Genomic DNA, 14,659 nt, shown 5'->3' with positions numbered 1-14,659 from the left:
GTTGCGTTCTGAGAGAACTGGGCTTAATGCATGTGTGTAAAGTGTCATCCCAGATTAGCCTGTGCAGTCTGCACAGGCTAATCAGGGACAACACTTTCCGCTTAAATGGTATTATTCGTTTAAAGGAAGTCCCTTTTTACCTAAAATCTAGTTTAAGCGGAAAGTGTCGTCCCTGATAAGCCTGTGCGGACTGCACAGGCTTATCTGGGATGACACTTTACGCACATGCAATAAGCTCAGTTTTATCAGAACGCGGCTCAAATGTTGAAGGAGGTTGCTCTACAATTTCATAAAATTATATTTAGACAAACCTACCCCTCTAACACTAAAGTGTTTGATGGTGTAATTACAAGTCTTATGTATCATGTTATTGCGCTACTATTAAATTTTGTATCCCAAAAAAAAAGGGGAGGGGTATAGAATTGGGCTTGTCGTCCGTCTGTCAGTCCTTTTGTCACAAAACATTTTAGGGCTATATCACATTAACTATAAAATATATCAAAATAATCAACATGAAACTTCATAGGTGTATAGATATCAATCAATAAAGAGAAGTGCCATGCACAATAATTATAACCCTACACTTTCTTTAATAAGAGTCACTTTCTTTAATAAGAGTTATTGCCCTTTGTTTTTTAAATGATTATTTTTTTCAGAGCTATATCTCAGATACCATGCAAGATTTCAATATGAAACTTTATGGGTGTATTGATATTTATAAGGACTACCATGCTTAAGAACCATAACCTTTCACTTCCTTAAATAAGAGTTATTGCCCTTTTTTGTTTTGTATGATGCAACTTTTCAAGGCTATATCTCAGATATAAGACAACATTTCAACATAAAACTTCATGGGTGTGTAGAAATCATAGGGGTGAAGTTCCATGCACAATAACCATAACCTTTACTAAGAGTTCTTGCCCTTTGTTGTTTTTAAATGATTTAACTTTTCAAGGCTACATCTCAGACGCTTCAAGATTTTAACATGAAACTTAATTGGTGTGTAGATATGAATGAGGAGAATTGCAATTCAATAAAACAAGTACCCTTCACTTAATAAATACCTATAATTTATTATTACCCTACACTTAATGATTATACTGTATAGAAAGGGTTATGCACTGATCCATAAGCAAAGTTTACGTGGTGGGGGATATCAATTCAACGAATTTGCTTATTTATTTTCTTTTTAATTCCAAGGAATGATTTGTATATAAGAAGCTTTTAGCTGATTTGAAGAAGGTTCAGAATACAAGAACATTAGGCATTTGAAATAAATGAGTACCAAACAAGAAGATTCTCCGAGTAATATAAAAAATACAATATATAAACCATCATTCTTGAAAAAAAGTGCATTCTTACCCGATTAAAATAAATTCTTGTAATCAGTGCAGGTAAGCCAACTTAACAAAAAATATTGAAATCATTGCATGTTTCCCATAAAAAAATTAAATAAGTGCATGTAAACACTGTTAAAAACAATACTATTTAAATCAGTGCATGTTAACCCACTTTTCTTCTCACTGGTTGGTTCCGGTGAGCCAGGTGGCTGGGTGTTTCCGTGGAGATCTGGTGGCTCCATAGGGTTCCTCAGGTACACTCTGTAAGAGCAGTAAGAACAGTGAACGGCAAAGAATAAGAGAGTGTACAAGGGACCAAATCAGTGTTTACAGTGGCACAGCTCCATTAAAAACATGCATCAAATTTACTAACATTATTTGGAGTTTTAATTGCCAGATATAAAACTTGTAATACATGTAATTAATAAATTGTATTCCAAGGTGTAATTCTCATGACTTTATGAAAACAAAATATTCCGAATCATGTTATTTTCTCCAAAAAACTGAGGTAAGCAAAAATGGTATTATTCATCCTCAAACGTGTATAAACACCTACCAAATATTAAAATCATTCTTACTCATACATTTCCCCTTGGCTGCCCTTGTAAACTATAAATACATCCCTCACTTACTCATCAATTTCCCCCGGGTTGCCCCAGGATTTCCCTCCAGGGTCCCCATGCCCTGTGTGGATGAAGCTGTTCTTGAGAGGCTTGCTGATATCCATGCTGGCGAGACGTCGCTGGGTTGAGACAACATGGCGGGGAAAATGGCCGACAAGGTGCGTACGCTTGTTCTGACCCTTCCACCAGTAGCAATCTGGCCTGAATTAAGGATATGGTATTCGTTTTATATGAGGAACACTCTGTGAAAACCAGTTTTAATACATGTACGTTAAGTGTAACCCCAGACAGCTTGTGCACCCGGTACTGGCTATTCAGGGATGAGACTTTTCTCTTTTCTTTTAAAGGACAACCTGGTATAGGCGGAAAGTGGTAGCAATGATAAGCCTGTGTGGACAGCACAGTCTGATCAGGGGCAACAGTTTAAGCACAGGCTTTAAACACCATTTTCTCAGAACACTACTCATATTCAGATTAATTAGATCTTATGCCAAAAACATTTGGAATCATACTCTACACATTGCTGCTTTAGAGTGTTTCAAAACTAAGTTATTTTAAAGTAAACTAAAATCTATCTATCAAACATCTATCCATAATTGTAGTGTCCTATTTACATAACTGCTTTTTGAAGCATTTCTCGGATTATAAAACTGTCAAAGAGTATTTTCTGCATTGCATTATTTCAATGCAAAGAACAGTTCGGGGTATTTAACCCTCTACCACTTAGATACGTATTTTGATGCATTTGTAGTCCTTAAAAAGTTACATTAACTTAAATACCTTTCGTACTAAATTCAAGTTTTAAGGGCTTCATTTCCAACCCTTAGTTACTGATGAGCAGCAAACAACATAAAACCTGAAAAGACTGCGAGTTACTCGCAGGCTGTTCTGGTTTTATGCTGGTTGCAAAGGCCATTTTCACTTTGCTTCTCATGGGGGAAAGGGTTAACACCTAAAGAAGGATCTGTCAGTTGACCACCCACCTTCCATCAATGACGGTGATGTGATCGCCTTGTTCTACATGAAGCTTGCCCTCCTCCATGAAAGTCTGTAGGCATTTCACGTCCATCGGTCGGATCTACAACCGTAATGTTATAAGATAAGTCGAGTTTAATGCATGCTTTCTCACTTAGACTGTAAACTGAGTGCACATGGTTAGTGAACAATTATATCAACTTGGTTAGTGGATGGAACATGAAACTAAAGGTGTTAGTGACTTATATTATACGGTGCAACAATTTACTCAAAGAAAGCATAATTTCCATTCTGGTTCTCATTTTGTTACCTGGAATTAGCAGTATTCCCAAGTCCATCAATAAGTACAATGTATCAAGCCAAGGCTTTATACTTATTTAATAAAATACCCAAGGAAAGTGTCACAGACACTAATATTTTAGACTCGAGAAAAAGACAAGAGACATAGTTCTACCAAAAGGTTGCAGTGTGAATTTGCAGTGTGAATTCCTTTCTCTAAGATAATCTACATATTACAGCTATACAGCTTTTTTAGTTTGAAAAAAATCAACCGCAAATTTAAAGAAGAGTTTATCACACAAAATTTTGGGTGACTATATACTACATGTATGTAAAAAACCAAGGGCCTCAATTCAGCCATAACTGGTCACAGAACAAAGTTCTTTGTTTGTGATCTTCTACACATTCAGGTCATTCTGCTGTTTAAGTTTGATTCAAATTTGGAAAGCAGTTAAAAAGCACCCTTTCCCACCCAGAAAGAAAATGGCCACGTGCAAACAGCATTAAACCAGGTGTTATGCTGTCTGCTGCTCATCAGTATCTTAGGGTTGGAAATGAAGCTTTTAAAACTTTAATCTAGTAAGAAATGTCTTGGAGTAAATTTAACTTCCTAATCGTAAAAATATGTATCTAAGTTGTAAAGGGTTAAGTGCACAAACACTTGGACTTATAAATTCTATAGTGGAAAAACAGCCGAAGACCAATCATTCTCCCAAAACTAGTCGCAGCCAAAATTCCTTTCTTTTATCTGCACATTAAGATCATTTAACTGTGAAAGTTTGTTCAAGCTACACCCAGCCCTTAAAGAGGAGTTGAATACCCAAGCTTTCTATTGAAGCATGAGTTATGAATGTTCTTGTGCTTTGCACATACCAATAATGAGATCTGTCTACCATTTAGGTTTCAAGTTGATAACTCTTTTATAGGTGTAGATATGCTCCAGACAAAATTTAAGTACACAAATTAACAAAGGCAATATCTCTTAAAACAGGGAATCAACAGTCATGGTTCTTGTGCACTGCCAATATCCGAAATGGGATTTAAGTACCAATAGTTTTCAACATGATACAACTGTTAGTTTTGAAGGTTTGTTACCAACAAAATAAAAGATACGTATGAATGCAGCTTGTAAAAAATGTAACTTTACATGTTTCTTTAAAAATTCACCATAACATGCTTGTTTACAACTACACATGCTCAGAATTGTATATATTTTGGCCTCACACATATATTTCCTCATATACGCATGCAGAATGCTAGCAACAACCCGTCAAGTACACATATCTATTCATAGTTTACTAGAGATATAAAGTTCATCCACAATTTACAAACCTGGACACATGTCTCAATATAAGGATGATCATTCAATATCATCAGAGCTATTATGTCCACTCAACAAGCACTTAACGAAGTTGTAAAGAGTGAAGAATTGGTATAACTTAAGAAATTTGTAAGAAAGGGTAATAACAAGAGATGCGTTTGTCAGAAACACAATGCCCCCTACTGCGCCGCATTGAAATAAAATTTCTATTTATCATTTGGCAGGTATAGAAATCATCTCCCTTTAAAGGTTATTACTTCCCTTGAATTTTGTCCAATCCAAAAGAGATCATAGCCAGAGTTGATTTTTTTCTTTTTTTTTTTAGAGTTGATTATGTATCTATGGACATAAGTCCACAGGTATGTAATGAACATCAAAGAAATTAATAATTATATCATTTAAAAAAAATAATTGAAAAATCAATCATTTGGGTTATAAATAATCAAAATAATAAATCTGTACAGTAACTGTAAAAAGAACTTCAATTCTTGGTAAGGAAATATATATTATGAGATTTATAATTATATAAATTACTTCCCTTGAAAATAATTGTCTGTAACAAATCTCTATTTTTAGTAGCAAATAATTAAAAGCAACTACCGTGACTGTAGATTCACCACTCAAAATGTGCAGCTCCACAAGATACACATGCATGCCAAATACATGTATATAAAGTGGCTTTGTTCAATATTGAATAATTTTCTCCCTTTTTTAAACTTATTACTTCCTTTAAATCTGTATTTTTTACCGTAGACCGTAAAGGATGACCTTTACCTTTTACCACAATGTGTTTGTCAGAAACACAATGCCGCCTACTGCGCAGCTTTGATTTATTTAACAAAAATATATACGTGGGCAGGTCAGATAACAATGTCCATTTAAAGCTTATTACTTCCCTTGACTTTGTTTTTTCGACCCTAGACCTTGAAGGATAATGTTCACCTTGAAATTTTATCTTCAATATTTAAAAAGTTATTGCCAATGTTAAAGTTTTTTCGGACAGACTGACATACTGACTGACGGACAGTTCAACTGCTATATGCCACTCTACTGGGGGCATAAAAAATGCCCATGCACAACTTAATATCAAAAGAAACGAGAGATGTGTTTGTCAGAAACACAATGCCCCCTATTGCGCCGCTTTGAAGCCATATATTTGACCTTTGACCTTGAAGGATGACCTTGACCTTTCACCACTCAAAATGTGCAGCTCCATGAGAAGTAAGTAAGAGATTGAATGGAGAAATGAATTATTTATTTTTTTTACCTTTTACCTTGAAGAATGATCTTGACCTTGACCTTTCACCACTCAAAATGTTCAGCTCCATGAGATACACATGCATCAAATATCAAGTTGCTATCTTCAATAGTGAAAAAGTTATGGCCAATTTTAAAGTTTTTGGACTGACGGACAGACGCCATATATTAGATAATTGACCTTGAAGGATGACATTGACCTTCACCTTTCACCACTCAAAATGTGCAGCTCTGTGAGATGCACATGCATGCCAAATATCAAGTTGCTATTTTCAATATTGAAAAAGTTATGGCCAATGTTAAAGTTTTCGGACGGACAGTTGCCATATATTTGACATTTGACCTTGAAGGATGACCTTGACCTTAAGTTTTCACCACTCAAATTGTTCATCTCCATGAGATACACATGCATGCCAAATATCAAGATGCTATCTTCAATAGTGAAAAATTTATGGCCAATGTTAAAGTTTTTGAACTGACGGTCAGACGCCATATATTAGACATTTGACCTTGAAGGATGACATTGACCTTCACCTTTCACCACTCAAAATGTGCAGCTCTGTGAGATGCACATGCATGCCAAATATCAAGTTTCTCTCTTCAATAATGCAAACGACAGACAGACCGACATAATTACACACACACACATACTGACATACACACATACCGTTTTTCTTCGATTGCAAGACGGGTTTTTTCCCGATTTTTTAAGGCATAAAGTTGGGGGGTCGTCTTATAAGAGCATCCTAAGAAAAAACTTAGTTTTTTTTACCAATATTTGTGAAGTGATAACCTTATTTCTGATGAAGAAAAGAAACTACTATCGTTTAGATACAATGATTTGCCGCTTATATCCTTTTATTATTATAGATTATAAATGTCATGTCTGTTTGGAATACTCGCGAGTTTATTATCAAATAAAAATTAAAGTTCATTTATTAATTTTTTCCATTACATTAATAAGAATGCTTTGATTAAAATAATGACATTCAAAACAATGTATTACCGGTAATTATGGACCAAATCGGCAGTGTTGCAATCACACATGTTAATCCCTTTTGACAGTTTTGTCAACACCGCAGACAGCAGTCTGCACAATAGGTCAGTAAACGTGCTATGCGTGTTTTCATAAAGCCCAACACTTACTCCAGTACTGTCCAGATGTTCTCTTGAATCAGTGTACAGTACAATTACTGTTTAAATACTTACTCAACTAATAGACCGTAACGATAAGGTTACGGCGTGTTTGATTTGAAATTAATTTAGAAGAAATATCAAATTATTCTCGATATAATTGTGTTAAAAATACCAAAGAAACATTTAACTGAAATCAACAGAATTCAATGTTCTCTGCGCTACACAGTTTGTATAAAAAACTCAATACACGCACGCTTTCCATGACCTTGTACATTGTCGCATAATTTTCGCGCTCTTTTGTCGGGAAATATACATGATGACTATATTGGAAGAATTGTAAACGTCGTGTGAACATTAAAAAATCAGTAGAGTGTTTTGGATAACAAATTTTTATTCTCATTTGGGAATTTAACGGAACATTTATACGTGTGGTATATATGTTATAAATTAAATATTAATTTGTTTCAACGCTTTACATGTGGAAAATAATATTTTGATAATATAATGCATTAAAAGCACAATTTCCAGGAGGATAGCACCCGTTGACTATCATCAGCGTCTAACATAACTTGCCATGATTTTATCGCGGTGAAGTACACTGTCCAATTAATGTGGTAGGCAAAACAATGCCATAAAACTGCAATAAACCCCTGAAATTATCGATAGTGACATGTTGCAACCTAGGGGTGGGCCGTAAAACAAGCATTGTGTAAACCATTACGGGTATTTTGACTGTTGAAATTTTACAGATTTTCGTCCGTAAAAATTGCTCCGTCTTATTAGCGAGGCCACGCAAAATACAACCAATCTGGGACCTAAAGTTGGGGTCTCATCTTATAGTCAATCCGTCTTACAATCGAAGAAATACGGTACTGACACACTGACTGACGGACAGTTCAACTGCTATATGCCACCCTACCGGGGGCATAAAAAGTTATGACCATTAAAGTTTTGAAACGGATGGACAGACTGACAAACCGACATACTGACTGACGGACAGTTCAACTGCTATATGCCACCCTACCGGTGGACATAAAAAATGCATGCTAGTTTGTGTTTTTTTATAAGTACAAGTACGCGTTGTCAGACAAGTTTGGGTCCAGGTTCTGACAATTTTGAATACAAGACATTTACTACAAGATATACATAAACAAAAAACAAAAAGCTCACTTAGAAGTTAAATGAGTCACCAATGCAGGAAATAATATACATATGATAGATCAAGACTATTTGAGGATAGTATTTTAAAGTTGAAAGAGCTTTTGTTTCATACCTTAATAGCTCCATCCGTCTGAGAAGTGCCATCAAATAAACATTACAATCATTCACCGAAAAAATCCATTTAAACAAGGGCTGTTTGTAAAACATGCATGCCCTCCATATGGGCTGTCAGTTGTAGTGGCAGTCATTGTGTGAACACGTTTTTTTGTCAGTGACCTTAACCCTTGACCTAGTGACCTGAAAATCAATAGGGGTCATCTGCTGATCAATGTACCTATGAAGTTTCATGATCCTAGGCCTAATTATTCTTGAGTTATCATCAGGAAGCCATTTTAATGTTTCGAGTCACTGTGACCTTGATTTTTGACCTACTAGCTAGTAACCTGAAAATTAGTAGCGGTCATCTGCCAGTCATGATCAATGTACCTATGAAGTTTCATGATCCTAGGCGTAAGCATTCTTGAGTTATCATCCGGAAACCATTATACTATTTTGAGTCACTGTGACCTTAACCTTTGACCTAGTGACCTGAAAATCAATAGGGGTCATCTACCAGTCATGATCATTGTACCTATGAAGTTTCATGATCCTAGGCGTAAGCATTCTTGAGTTATCATCCGGAAACCATTTTACTATTTCGAGTCACTGTGACCTTGACCTTTGACCTAGTGACCTGAAAATCAATAGGGGTCATCTGCCAGTCATGATCAATGTACCTATGAAGTTTCATGATCCTAGGCCTAAGCATTCTTGAGTTATCATCCGGAAAGCATTTTACTATTTAAGAGTCCATGTGACCTTGACCTTTGAACTAGTGACCTGAAAATCAATAGGGGTCATCTGCCAGTCATGTACCTATGCAGTTTCATGATCCTAGGCCTAAGCGTTCTTGAGTTATCATCCGGAAACCATCTGGTGGGCGGACGGACCGACCGACCGACATGTGCAAAACAATATACCCCCTCTTCTTCCAAGGGGGGCATAAAAATCATCTCAAATGACAGCAGCAATAATAAAAATATGATAAGACATAAGTTCATAGGGAACAGATGCCCAAATATTTCACTTAAGACTCAAAACTCAACAAATGTCACAAACAAGCTTTTTATATTTTATCGAAAATTTTAAGTTTTGACCTCCAAGTGTAACCTTGACCTTTGATATTCGTACAAGAATGATACATGCAACCATCTGCCTTCTCATGACGGTCATTAGTAGTCAGTTATTCTAAAATTATGCAAAGAATGACAAAATAAGTTTTAAAAAGTGTTTTATTAGCAATGTAAATCTCTATTTTTACTTGACCTTTGACATAGGGAGACAAGTGTTACAGAAGACACGCTATCATGAGACACAAACATTGTGGCAAAATTTAACATTTGACCTCAATCAGAAACCTTGACTATTAAGGTAACAGATATCTCTAAAAAAATAAACAGATGTTAGAAACTACACATTGACACTTTACATTTTTCCTAATTTACCAGTATTTTAAAATCCATCAATGTGTAAAAAAAACATTGTGGCTGAGAAAGATATTTTCAAACGCTTTTATGTCCAAATTTAACCTAGTGTGACCTTGACCTTTGAGACGGGGAGACTGGACAAAAGAAAACGCTGTGCATATCGTATCAGAATTATCACATATCGCTTACCTCACACAAGAACTCCCTTATGGCCAGAAAGGAGGGTCGGTCCACGGGTTTCATTGCCCAGCACTTCAGCATTAACTCGTATATCTCTGTGGGACACAGGTCTGGGTGAGAAAGTCTCTCTCCTTCCATGTCAATCTTGTGAAGGATCTGAAATCATGCTCAATGTCAATAGATCTGTATGGTACAGTGTCAATAAATACGGTGTATTCATTTTATTTTGTTGTCATAAAATTTCAAGGATTAATTAAATCACTTGTTATTAAATTCTTTTTTTTTTAAATGAATTTTATGAATGTAATGTTTAATACAACACTATGGAGGTAAAAGTTTGTTGAACAGTTGATTTGATGATGATGAGCGGACTCACAAAAATCCACAGAAATTAGTGTGCAAGGAATAACATTGGTTTCACAGAAATACATCTTATACACTTACACTTATTCAAGCAGACAAATAATTATCTATAATTGTTTTTTATTAAATGCTTTCTTTCTCATTTTTCAAATTTTGAAAGGGTTAAACTAGAAATTCGCAGAAACAATAGCGCCATGATATCACAAATCATTTAATGAAAATCCATAATTTATTCACTGTTATTTTTCCCCTGTTTGAAACACTGAATAATAATTTTTTAATTTACTGATATTTCTTTATAAACCACAGAAAAACATGACTTTGATTTGCCATAAGAATAACAATCAGTACTTGAGAGCCATTATATCCCATCCAAGGCTCCTGACCGAAGGTGAACATCTCCCAGAGGGTGACAGCGTACATCCAGGCATCGCTGGCGTGGGAGAACTGGCGGGTCTTGAGGCTCTCGGGGGCACACCTGTAGTAAAGTACACTCCTCTTGAAATAATATGAGCAGCGTTCTGAGAAAAATGGGCTTAATGCATGTGCGTAAAGTGTCGTCCCAGATTAGCCTGTGCAGTCCGCACAGGCTAATCAGGGATGACACTTTCCGCCTTAACTTTATTTTCAGTAAAGAGGGACTTCGTTGAAACTCAAAATACCATAAAAGCGGAAAATGTCGTCCCTAATTAGCCTGTGCTGACTGCACAGGCTAATCTGGGACAACACTTTACGCACATGCATTAAGCCCAGTTTTCTCAGAACAAGACACATATAATTATAAAGAGCAAATAACTGTAACACAATACTGAAAAGATCTTGGCAAAACCAGTTCCTGTTCAGAATCAAAATGAAAATTGCTTTGTGCAAACAGCATAAAACTGGAACAGCCTGCGAATAATTTGATTGCTGTTCATGTTTTATGCTGTTTGCTGCATATAAGTATACATGTACAGGAATGGATATGAGGCCTTTAAATTTATTATGAACTTATTTTATTCAATTTAATTATCTAAGGGACAACAAACGGGTCAAAATGCATACACTGTATCTGAGAAGTAAAGGGTTAATGAAAGTTTTTTGTCAAAAGTCTTCAAACCCCTCAGTGTTAGCTTTGATACAATTAAAATGTTAAAGGTCTGAAAAATCCAGTTTCAAAAGTGATGAAACCCATTTTAAAGTTTGCATTCTATTTATTTCATTTTATTTTTCAATAATAACGAATGTGAACCATGAATTTTCACTGAATTCTTTGTTTTGCGTATATTTTAATTCCCAGTACATGTACATAGCATTGTTTTTAGTATAATAATCTCTTATAAAAACAGAAGAAAAATAAAGTTTAGTTTTGTATCTGTAGCTGTCATAGTAAACAATCTTCCATATAGCATTGTTTTTAGTATATTGATCTCTTATAAAAACAGAAGAAATATAAAATAAATTTTGTATCTGTACCTGTAGCAAACAATCTACGATTTTAAATTTGTTTGACACTTCTTTGTGCCTGTATCTCTCATTCACACCAGACCTACCATGCAAAGGGCACTTTCTTGTTTTCCTGCATAACGTAATGGTCCTCTTGACTTGGTAAGGCCCGCATCAACCCAAAATCACCAATCTTAATCTGCAATAATTACAACAACACTATTTTTACTTTATTAATTCGCATTATTAGTTGAAACTTATTTCAGTTTCTGAGAAATGCAAGTCTGAAAACCTGAGGCTACTAGCTACTGACATTTTCGTTTTAGCTACTATAAGTTCCAAGCGCATGCCATCCCATATGGGCTACTGTAAATCTCTATCATTGGTAGCCTGCAATAATGACAGACATCTCTTGAATCAATGAACCAAATAGTGTGACAAATGATCTGATCAAATATCTTATCAGCAGTATTTTGGAACTTTATGTTCTAATTTGGAAAAAACGACCAAGTGTCATAATTCTGTCAAAACTTTTTGTAGTCAAAATTTTTTCTGTCAGATCTACTACACATTACGGTTATTAACTCTGAATGTTTCAGCGAGATCCAACAGATAGTAGCAGAGGAGATGAAAACACATGGACATGAAAAAGCTGAACAGGGACATAATTCTGTCAAAACTTGCTGAAATTCCTTTCTTTAAAATCAGCAACACGTATTCAGCTCTTACAACAGCAAAAGTGTCAGCCAGAACCACCAAGTAGTTGAAGAAGAGTTAAAATACACAAGCTCTGAGACATACAGACATATAAATGTATGGAGAGACAATGCAAAGCTTAATGCCTTCCACTCTGTGTGTGTGGGGGGGGGGAGGAGGGGGGTGGGGGGGGGGGGGGAGTAAAACACATTTGTTTGAAAAGTGGACGGTATACCATTGATAGTTTTAAAAATGAATTAATTATCATCTTGTAGCCCAGTGTTTAACCTGTACTGTTTTTGTTTGTTTTGTTGGACACTCCTATTAAATCAAGCTTGAATACCATGAGCTTATATTGACATTTCCATCAAAGGAACATTACTAATGTGTCGCTGGATCCATGGGTAAAAGAAAAAATGTCTGAAAACTGGAAAATTTTGCTGGGGGTCCAGGGGTCAGCTAGGGCCCAATGTGGCTGCAGGGCAAAGCCATGGTGGGTAGGCATTGAGTTACTTGAACGGGGGTCTGCCATCAATAGGCTGCCCCTCCCTTCTAACATTTTTCTCAACGGATTTACGCGATTGGGAAAATGGTCTTGTCGGCGATCCAACAACCGAAATTCCAGTTTAACCCAGAAAACTTTCAGGGAACGATCCTCAGAACAACTACCAAGTAGGAAATAAACACAGACAGTTTGTTATTTTTTCTTAAAACAGTAAAATCGAACTGAAATAATCCAAACCATCAACAAAACCTCACCTTATCAGGAGACATAAGGAGAACATTCCTACAGGCAAGATCCCTGTGAATGAAGCGTTTGGACTCGAGGTAGCTCATGCCCTTTGCCACCTGTATTGCGTAATCGCACAGCTGACACACGAGTATCCTTTCCTGCTCTCTGTGGAGGTAGTCAAGGAGAGCTCTCAAGGGGGCTAACTCTGTCACCTAGTAAACATGTGTGCATATTTCAATTATAACACATATATCCTCAATATTGGCAACAGCTTATTGTTGGATTATCACCATGCATTAATTTGCAAGGATATATTTTTTACTACCCTGCTATCTGGATAATGTAATCAAATCAAAATATCAAACAAGATAGAAGTAATAGAATCTGACAAGGAATCAATTAGGGTTGCATTCTCCCACTTTCTTGCAATTTTGACTGACTTATGAAATTAACAAACATATTATACCATTTTTATCTCCAAGACGTATAAAACATATGACTTAAGAGTTTATGGTAACCTCAACCATTTTGACAGCTAATGGAACTTTCTACAAGCGGACTCGACAAAATAAAAAACTTCTCTTCAGTAATCTTTTTCTTACCATCATAAGTGGAGTTGACAGCACAATCCCATACAGTCGTATCAGGTTCTCGTGGTCAAGGTTATGCATAACATTCACTTCCTTTACAAAGTCTTCAAACGCGCCCGGCATGGACAGGGCATCATTTCGCAGGATCTTTACAGCCACCAGTTTCTATGAAATGGATTGTTTAGACAAGTAAATACAATTGTACAAGGTGTTTCTTGCTGATTAGTTACCTCTTATTTGTAAACTAATTCTGTCATTAACAATCTTCAGTTGTCTATTATAGTCATACATTTTAAAAGGTCTTATTTTGAAAAGAGGAAAATGAAACTACCTTACCCTTTCTCTGGGTTAACCAATACAAGTTTTTATAAAGCCAGAAAAATTCAGAACAATTTTCTATTTCGGAATTGAACAAGAAGAATTCAGCTTGAGTAAGAATTCAAAACCCTGCTTAGTGCTGGAATAACAAGATATGTGTTTGTCAGAAACACTATGTCTCCTTCTGCGCCGCTTTGAAGCTATATATTTGACATTTGACCTTGAAGGATGACCTTGACCTTTCACCACTCAAAATGTGCAGCTCCATGAGATACACATGCATGCCAAATATCAAGTTGCTATCTTCAATATTGCAAAAGTCATGGCAAATGTTAAAGTTTGACGCAAACAAACACACAAACCAACAGACAGGGCAAAAACAATATGTCCCCCACTATAGTGGTGGGGGACATAAAAAAGAAAGATGGAGCAATCTTTGTTTATTCAATTTGACCATTTTTGTGGACTGTTTCACCACATCATTCTTTGACCTGAGAAAATAACAAATACATGTAGACTAAAAACCACTAAAAATGCATTGAGCATTTGTATATATATTAAGGCTACCACTACTGTTTATGACATTTACATCTTGTTCATGCAGAATGAGGCAGATAAAAGCGGTTTGTGCAATTTTTTAATATTTCAATTTAAAGAATATTCTTTATTCTAAGACATAGTGTAGGAAATATTTTGTGAAAATGGGCCAAAATTGTGCCCACTGATCCTCAAATC

General features: G+C 35.8%; 1 protein-coding gene across 2 annotated transcripts in view; it reads right to left on the bottom strand.

Annotated features, from left to right (window-relative positions):
* Window positions 1-14,659, bottom strand: part of LOC127850427 (activated CDC42 kinase 1-like) — a 34,889-nt gene that overhangs the window by 10,951 nt on the left and 9,279 nt on the right. Inside the window, exons 5-13 of one of the 2 annotated variants that reach the window (XM_052383454.1) lie at window positions 13,619-13,771; window positions 13,043-13,228; window positions 11,695-11,786; window positions 10,514-10,640; window positions 9,809-9,955; window positions 8,206-8,223; window positions 2,947-3,041; window positions 1,973-2,164; window positions 1,513-1,601 (exon numbers count right to left, since the gene is read on the bottom strand). In XM_052383454.1, coding sequence (XP_052239414.1) covers window positions 1,513-1,601; window positions 1,973-2,164; window positions 2,947-3,041; window positions 8,206-8,223; window positions 9,809-9,955; window positions 10,514-10,640; window positions 11,695-11,786; window positions 13,043-13,228; window positions 13,619-13,771 — 1,099 coding nt within the window. The remainder of the gene's footprint in view (window positions 1-1,512; window positions 1,602-1,972; window positions 2,165-2,946; window positions 3,042-8,205; window positions 8,224-9,808; window positions 9,956-10,513; window positions 10,641-11,694; window positions 11,787-13,042; window positions 13,229-13,618; window positions 13,772-14,659) is intronic. The other variant, XM_052383455.1, reaches the window with a different exon arrangement.

This window comes from Dreissena polymorpha, chromosome 11 (genome assembly GCF_020536995.1).
Source record: "Dreissena polymorpha isolate Duluth1 chromosome 11, UMN_Dpol_1.0, whole genome shotgun sequence".
NCBI lineage: Eukaryota > Metazoa > Mollusca > Bivalvia > Myida > Dreissenidae > Dreissena > Dreissena polymorpha.
Note: the sequence above shows the minus strand (reverse complement) of the source record. Positions and strands in the feature narration are given on the sequence as shown.